The sequence below is a fragment of the Myotis nattereri genome (assembly GCF_964212035.1).
Source record: "Myotis nattereri genome assembly, chromosome: X".
NCBI lineage: Eukaryota > Metazoa > Chordata > Mammalia > Chiroptera > Vespertilionidae > Myotis > Myotis nattereri.
In genome coordinates this window covers 123,885,146-123,893,652 of record NC_138078.1, presented here as the reverse complement: position 1 = coordinate 123,893,652, position 8,507 = coordinate 123,885,146, and the positions used below count along the sequence as shown (strand labels likewise).

Sequence of the window (8,507 nt, the reverse complement as noted above, 5' to 3'; positions counted from 1 at the left end):
ACTATATAGATTTCATCCTCTTTCTTACTTTCTTCATCTGTAGATTTGCTGTGTGGATATCTAATCTTTTACTTCCAAGTATAGCATACGATTTCATCATGTGTATCCACTTATCTTATTGACCTGCTTTCTTTGCAGAAAAAAATATATTACCTCTAAAAAGAGCTTAGGCAAAGACTTCATCAACAGTGCCTAAGCAGAATCGACCTCACTGCCTCTGCAATTGATGTTCTCTCAACCTGGGTGGCTCTTCCTCTAGCTTTTTCACAGTTATTTCCTTCCCATAGTCCCTCGGATTTCAGCTAAAAAGTAACCTCCTTAGAGTTGCTTTCCCTGACCAAATTCTATGAAAGAGTTCTCTTCTAGTGTGAAATACTCTATTACACACTCCTGCTGTATTGTATTTCCCTGGTTACTAGCTGAAAAATCTTATCTATTGATTTACTTACAAATGTATTGTCTGTCTCCCCCCCCCCCCTCCCCCCCCCCACACACACACACCTTACTCCCCAATTAGATATTACTAGTAGCTCCTTGGGAGCAAGGATTTTATTGCCTTTCTCTACTATGCTTCCAGCACATAGAACAACGCCTGGAGGATAATCAGTGTTTAATAAATACTTGAAGAAGTATTGAATGAGAGAAGGGTGATATCCTGGGCAATTCAAGGCAACCTATGGAGAGGATCTGGTTTCAAGATGACTCAGACCAAATCAGAATATTTCACTTTCCCACTTGTCTCTTTCTTAACAGTATTCCTTCTTACTCCTGTTAATGTTATACAGTTAGTTGTAAAGAGAAGGAGTATTGCTCAGCAGATCTGAGATCCAGTCCTAGCTAGGTCTCTTTGGGTTTTGTGTTCACACGGCTCGGGCTACAATTTGTAGGTGAAATTGTCCAGTAACTTGGAATTTCTGTGATATTGGTTAACTCCCTGGTGTAGATGAGTTGCAGTCTGTAGTAAAATGATGTTGCTAACGCTACAAAAGCTCTGTAAAAGACATTGGGGAGGGTCCTGAACAGGAGGGGGCCTTCTGATGGGCCTACTGTACAGAATCAGCACAGCCGTCCTTACACTCCAACCCCCCACCCCCCAGGGGAGCAGCGTCTTTCAATTAGCTCAGGGCCTCTAACTCTGCTCTTAGGAGTTTGGCTTAGCAGGCCCAGGGGCATCTCCTATGAGGCTTGCTTGCGGAGCTGGTGCGATGGGCGGGGCTACATCTGCAGCCGCAGCTTTGTGGCTCCCAGTAAGGGGTGTGGCTAGGATAGGGGCGGAGCTACGCTGGCAAGATGGCGGAGCAGTTGTAGGGCAGCAGAGGAGGAGCAGTAGCTACTGCTGCTGAGGAGAGCCGCGCCAGGGAGGAGACCGAGGGCGGGGCTTGAGGGTGCCACGGCCTCGAGTCCACCTGCCCGTGGCTCCTGGTCCTGCTGGTCAGCGAGGCCTGAGACTGCCCGGCCCATGGCGGTGTCAGCGGCTCTGTCGGTGGCGGCGGCGGCAGCGGCCCTATCCGGTCTGGCGGTGCGACTGTCGCGCTTGGCCGTGGCCCCCGGCTCCTATGGCGCCTTCTGCAAGGGGCTCACGCGCACGCTGCTCACCTTCTTTGACCTGGCCTGGCGGCTGCGCATGAACTTCCCCTACTTCTACATCGTGGCCTCCGTGATGTTCAACGTCCGCCTGCAGGTGAGGATCGAGTGAGCGCCTGTGGCCACAGCGGCCGCGGGAGGGTGCCGCCCCCGCCCGCCCGCCCGCCCGCCCGCCCACATGGAGGACAGCCGGGCCGCCCAGGTCGCGGGGACGCGGCGCGGAAAGGAGGAGGGGTGGCCCGGGCCCCTGGACCCAAGAGCTGCCCGAGAGGACGCTGGCCACCGAGCCCCCAGGGCCACGGAACCCCGGACCCAGGCGTGACCTGCGCACCCGCGTGGCGGCCAGTGCCGCGTTGCACAGAAACGGACAAAACGGGCCCTTTCCCTGGGGCTCCAGAAAATTCTCCGAGTACAGCCGACCTGTTGCCTCACATTGGCCGAAGTGGGAAACCAGGAGGAAATGCTGCTGCAGGGACTTGCTTTGACTGGTCTCAGCCAAAAGGTAGGCTGCCAGAGAGAGGTTGCACCTGTGGGCTGGAGGGAGGCGGTTGCCATGGCATCTAGTCGTCTAGGCCCCTGGGGTTTGGGGCGGGGGGTGGATATGGAAGGACCCAAGGAAGCCAGCCCAGAGAGCTGCGGAGCGGAGGCAGACAGGGAGTCACAGGCTCTTGGAGTCCCTTGCCGTGATTCCAAACTGGGGGTGAGGGGCGGCTGTAGCTTAGGCATCTTGCATCTCAGAGGTTCAGCCCACCACCCATGGAGACCTGGGTGTCCCTTCCTGGGTGCCCCCTCCCGCCCACAGCCAGCCGCCCCCCCCCCCATCCCCAGAGGCCCAGGAAGTGTCACCTGAGCCAGAGGCAATGGAGGGGGATGGGCTGGGGTGGCCCACAGGAAGGCCCTAGAGGAGAAAAGATGGTACCACACTTCACCCTCCCGGACAGGGAGCCTGGAACCCCAGGTCTGTCCCCTTCTCAGCACTCCGGCCCCCGGACTCTGCAGCCCCCGGAATCCTGCCCCTGCTCTCCCCTTTGCTCTCCTCCTTCCTCTTTCCGGAGCGTGGAGAGATGCCTTCCTCCCTAGCACTCCCCCCGGTTTTCCTCTTCTGCCACCCCCAGCCCTCCCCTTGCCACAGCATGCCCTCCTTTGGCCCAGACTACGTCCAGGAGTGCCCTGTGAGCCCAAAGCACCTGGGAAAATGTGGATTTCCTTGAGCAGAGGCAGGTGTCAGGCTGGGGTGGGGAAAGCAGATGGAGAAGGGGCTTGTGGAGAAGGCAACACTTGGAGAAGGGGGGGCCTCTCTGGGTAGGGAGGCAACTCTCAAGTCTCATGTCTTTGTTTCAGGAGCCAGTGGTTGTAGCCAGTGACTCACCCCTTCTCCGGCCTCATCAAGAGTCAAATCTGTGCCCAAGGACCCCCTGCCCCTAGAGCTTCCTGCTAGCAGCTGAGTGAAGGGCCTGGCTGAGGAGGAGATGAAGGGCGTGCCTGGCAGAGGCCACGAGGTATGGGGCAGCCCAGAGGTCCGGCTCTGGCGTGGGCAAGGACAGGACGACGTCACCTGGGCACTGAAATCTCCTAGCACACCGTGAGGGTGTTCTCTTCTCTCTCCCTGCTGACATGGGAAACGGGTTCTGGGAGGGGGGCTCACCTTTGCCCTTGTCACACAGATAGGGAGTGGTGGAGCTAAATCTTCCCTAAGGCCTGCACTCCCCCACCCGCACCCCAGGCTTCTGGAAGACCTGGCCCAGCGGGATGGGGCAAGGGCTCCCAAGGCTCCAGGGGAGCGCAGGAGAGAGGTTCAGGGTGGGGAATGTGGGGAACCAGCTTTCCTTGGAGTGGTATGGGTGGTCACAGGAAACACAGGAGGACAGTCTGAGCTGAGATGGGCACAAGAGAGATGAGTGCAAGGATCCCCTGGGCAGCTAAGGTCCTCACCCACAGAGCCAGGTCTTCCCACCCCCACCCCAGGCTTAACCAAGGGCTCCTGCACAATTGGGCACAAGCCTCTCAGTTTGGGAGGGGAGGTGGGGGTAGCTCCTGCGGACATGATGTGACCAGAGGGTAAAGGGTGACCTGTGGGGGGGTGGAGACAAGGAACCCACTTCTCTGTCCCCAGGCTCGGATCCCCCACACCCAGGAGCACACAGGAGACTCTCCTCCAGATGGGCTTGGACTGGTCCTGGAGGCCCGGGCTGTGCTGCTGACTGGTGCACCAGCATGGCCAGAAACAGCCCAGAGGGGAGCCAGGAGAGACCTGGCCCTCACCACCCACCCTCGGTCCCACATCTGCTCTGACACTGGCTGCTGTCCAGCCCAAGTTCTCAGAGCCCCTGAGACTGGAGACCACAGTAGGGTGGTCAGCCCAAGGGACGGTGTGGCCCAGTCTCACAACATCTGCCCTACTCAGCTGCCCAGCTGGAGCCTGGGGCCTGGGTGAAGTACTCCTCCTGCCTCCCCATAGGACTGGGGACCAAGGCTCCCACGTGCCCCCTGCAGTTTCCCACTAACAGGGCCTGATGGCTTCCTTCCTTGTGCCAAGTCACCTGGGAGCCCCTGGTCCTGGTGGCCCCTCCACCCCAGCCCTGTCCAACCAGGACCACTTTTGGGAGCCTGCCAGCCTGCCTGCCAACTCCATCCGTAGCTCTCTGGGGACAGCCGCAGAAAAAGGAGAGCAACACGGCTGTAGAAGATGGGAGGAGGACCAGGGGCCTCCTTGGGGATGAGACACAGATGTGCCCCTTTCAAGCCCAGGTCTCACCCTCTGGGTGACTCCATCCTCAGCTCCAGCCTCTTCCTGGGCTGGCCAGGGAGGAAGAAGACCTGGGAATGGCATGAGGGAGGCTCCTCACTGAATGTGTGCTGGTGTCCCACAGGGAGAAATATGTCTCTGAACCTCAGGGTCCCCTGGCCTCATAGACCTGCTCCCCTGCCAGGAAGCTCTTCCCCATCCAGGGGGACACAGGAAGTCCGCTGTGGGTCTGGCTGTGGCTGCCTCTGCTCCAAGGGAATGGCTGGGGGAGGGGCCAGCCACCAGTCCTTAGCCTGTTCCTGCGCTGCTTTTCTTACCATTTTGGCCTTGAGTAGTGTGAGCTGCTTCTGCTCTCCCACCTCCCGCCAACCCACTGGGCCCTGGCTGCTTGACTGGCTCTCAGTGCACTTTACCTGTTAGTCATCCGTTTTCCAGGCAGCGGAAATTCTACGCAATCAGAGACACCAACCTGAATAGGATAACTCAGTTTTCTGTGTGCGTGCACTCTGTACTGGTCAGAAATGTTCTTGTTTCTGGTGTTGTCAAAACTTGTTGTCTAAGTTATTAAAAAGTCCTTAAGTTCAATAAAATAAATAAAACTGGAAGGCTCCGGTTTCTGGTGTGGTGCAATAGCCCTGGAGGACAGAGGGGCCAGTGGTGAGATCATTGATGCCCAGGAGCTGGGGAAGGGAGCACCCGCAGAGGGCTACAGGTGGGCAGGGCCTCCTCAGGAGGCGCTGGGGACCCCACTGGCCCTGGACCACTGGCCCCATGAGGGGAAGGCGGCAGCATAGGCCTGGCCCCGCAGGTGGCAATTGTCCCACTCACAACCTTGTTTGAAGAAACTAATACCTAAGTCTCAGCTTCATTTTAGAGCCTGGTGTTACAAAGCACTTCAGTTGAAACCCAAGGGTGGGATGAGGGAAGTGAGGTGCAATTGTCTGTCTGCAGATCATTGTGTTTCACCAGAAGCCCCTCGGCAGCAGCAGGTGGCAAGGTCCCCGTCGCCTCCCTGCCGGCCACGTGGGTGCAGAGTTTTGGAGGAGATAAACCACAGGGAAAGAAGCTTCCCTTCCCCCCACCTTAGATCCCAAGTCCCATCGGAGCTCCACTCCCAATGCCTCCCCAGAGAAGCCAGGCCAGGGGTGCTGCCTTCTGAGGCTGCTGCAGGGGTGCTGCCTTCTGAGGCTGCTGCAGAGGTCTGAGTCAGGAGCCTGGGGAGCAGCGCAGTGGCCAGGAGAGAGAAAAGCAGGTCCACAGGCCCCAGGAGGGAGCCGTCTCCAGGACGCAGGATTTGGGTAACAAGGAGGAGCACAGCCTGGGGAAGGGCCCTGGGTGCACTCCTCATCTGTCGCCAAGATCTCCCCAGGGGTCAAAGCACCCTGACAGCACAGACCCTTTCAATATCTGCCACCACAGGAAGGAGGGACCCAAGTGCCCTGAGCTTCCCACCCTTTGTCCAGATGGTCCTGTTCAGTCCCTGATGGTCTCACACCCACTCCACGGATCATGTGGCCTGGCACAGCAAGATGGGAGAGGATCAGAACAGACCTCCAAGGTCCTCTGAAGAGGGAGGGCCACCGTTCCCGGCTAGGCACACCCTGTTCTGGTTAAGACCTGTGCCTTGGCCCAGCTGGCATGGCTACCTATGAACCAGGAGGTCACAGTTTGATTCCCAGTCAGGGCACATGCCCAGGTTGCAGGCTCGATACCCAGTGGGGGGGGGGGGTGCAGGAAACAGCGATCAGTGATTCTCTTTCCTCATTAATGTTTTTATCTCCCTCTCCCTCTCCCTCTCTGAAATTGATAAAAATATTTTTTTTTAAAAAAGACCCAGGCTCTGAGCCTAGCTCCTCCTGTGTGGGCATTCAAAGGGATGTTGTCTAGCCAACATTTGTCCTCAGGCCTTATCACTCTGACGAGAGAAAACCAGATGAAGGAAACTGGTGTGTAATGAGAACCTACAAAATGACAGGCACTGCAATGGGTGGTTTGCTGCCATCATCCTATATAATAAAAGGCTAATATGCAAATTGACTGAATGCTGGAATGACCAATTGCTATGATGCACACTGACCAACAGGGGGCAGATGCTCAATACAGGAGCTGCCACCTGGTGATCAGTGCGCTCCCACAGGGGGAGCACTGCTCAGCCAGAAGCCAGGCTCACAGCTGGCGAGCACAGTGGCAGTGGCAGGAGCCTCTCCCACCTCCGCAGCAGCACTAAGGATGTCCCCAGGGAGCAGGCCTAGGCTGTCAGTTGGACATCCCCTGAGGGCTCCCGGACTATGAGAGTGCACAGTCCAGGCTGAGGGACCCCACCCCGTGAGTGCATGAATTTCGTGCACTGAGCTTCTAGTCTATATATATAAAAGCCTAAGTGACTTGATGACCAGACATCCAGCCGGTAGCTATGATGCACACTGACCACCAGGGGGCAGACGCTCAACTCAGGAGCTGCCTCCTGGTGGTCAGTGGGCTCCCACAGCAGGAGTGCTGCTCAGCTGACAGACGGGAGCCTGATGCCGGGAGTGACTGCTGGTGAGCCTCTCCTGGGGACACTCCCCCTGAGCACCCGAGCTGCGAGCTGCGGTGACAGGCCCAGCAGGTCTGGGATGAACAGGAGCAGTGGGCACGCCCTACCCGGGCTTGGGCTCCTCCCAGGTCACCTGCCGATTCATGCACTACTTCGTGCTGTGCAGGATTGATGCGGATAGCAGGCTGGAGCCCGATGAGTGGGTAAGGCTGGGCTGCGGCAGCGTGGAGGTCCACTGATCCCCACAGGCCAGGTCAAGAGACCTCACTGGTGCACGACCTGGCCTCTAGTTTTATTGTAATTCCACAGCCATCTGCTGGAGGAGGTCATCAAGAGGATGTGACCACCAGTTGACCCTTGAGCTGGACCTGGACAATTAGGCCCTTTACCCTCACCCTTGTCCTTGGATTGTACATTCTGCCCACCATTCCCATAGGCAGAGCTGTTTCAAAGACACAGCCTTGAGAGAGTGAGGTGTTGAGACCATCTGGACAATAGAATGACTGAACCAGTTAGGGCACCTATACAAGCTTTAAGATTCTTGCAATCACCCGACAAGCCGCGAATGTTAGTTCCCTAGCTAATTTAACCTGTCCCCCACCTATCTGACTGGTCTGTCTCCATTCCCTCTCTCCTTGTCTTCCATATTCATTGAGGTTGGGAGAATGCATAAAATTTTGACTATATATCTTCCTAATAGATATATTTTATCAGTATAAACAGCCCCTCATTGACATGCTTACTGCGTGATTCTTTGATTTGTTTTGTGGGAAATTGAAAATGCTACTTACTCAGCCATTTCTCCAAGTACTCTGGTCCTTCTTATTGGAGAACATCCTGTTTAGAATAAAAATTTTATTTCTCTATCTGTCCAAACCCTGACCAAATCCAACACCCATCCATGAAAAAAAAATTTGCAACACAATTGGAATAGAAGGGAATTTCTTCAACCCAATAGTGTCTCCATAAACTCACAGTGCACAAATACTTACTGGTGAAAGAATGAATGTTTTCCTTAATATTGGCAATAATAAAAGATGTCTACTTTTGCCTATTCATTTCAAAATTGTACTGGAGAGTCAAGCCAGTGGGACAAACCCACCCATCACACCAAAATAAAACCACGCTGATTGGAAAGAAAGAACTAAAACTGCCTTTATTCACAGATGACATGATCCTATATGGAGAAATTCCCAAGAAATGACAAACTTCTTTTGTGCTGTATGCAGGGAAGGGTGGATACAGCCTCTCAGTGTCTGCTCATACTCAGTTATGTCCCCTTGGAAAGCAGCCTGTGTCCACCCCAATATCAGAAACACTGGTTAACAGAGACCCATCCGAGGTCACTTTACCAGGCCAACACTGCAGGAGGAGGAGAAGGCGCTTTGTGTCCCCAGCTCGCCCACACAGTCCCCTATTGGGAAAGCAGGCCAATCTCAGCAGCATAAGTGCCCTGAGTCTGTGTGGAGAAGCAAGTGTCCTGGGCTGGAGGGAGTTCCCCAAGGAGTAGGGGGCGGAGGGAGGGGAGAAAAGCATTGTGCCCGCAGGAGTTCTACATTCATTGACCCATCTATTTAGTGTTAGGCATTAGCAAAAGGAAAGATGAGGCCATCCCAGCAACCAGAGGACGGAAAAGCAGAA

The 8,507-nt window shown here is 55.6% G+C and overlaps 1 protein-coding gene across 1 annotated transcript; it reads left to right on the top strand.

The window, feature by feature from the left end:
- The first annotated feature begins 1,264 nt into the window (after nt 1-1,264).
- SMIM10L2B (small integral membrane protein 10 like 2B) lies at nt 1,265-4,938 on the top strand. The gene is made up of 3 exons (XM_081081834.1): nt 1,265-2,086; nt 2,926-3,083; nt 3,698-4,938. The coding sequence occupies exon 1, from the start codon at nt 1,460-1,462 to the stop codon at nt 1,694-1,696; it is 237 nt and encodes a 78-aa protein (XP_080937960.1). The 5' UTR covers nt 1,265-1,459; the 3' UTR covers nt 1,697-2,086; nt 2,926-3,083; nt 3,698-4,938.
- Nucleotides 4,939-8,507: the final 3,569 nt, after the last annotated feature.

What these genes read in the sequence shown, in the direction of transcription:
- SMIM10L2B (XM_081081834.1), top strand. Translation starts at nt 1,460, where the DNA reads ATGGCGGTGTCAGCGGCTCTGTCGGTGGCGGCGGCGGCAGCGGCCCTA.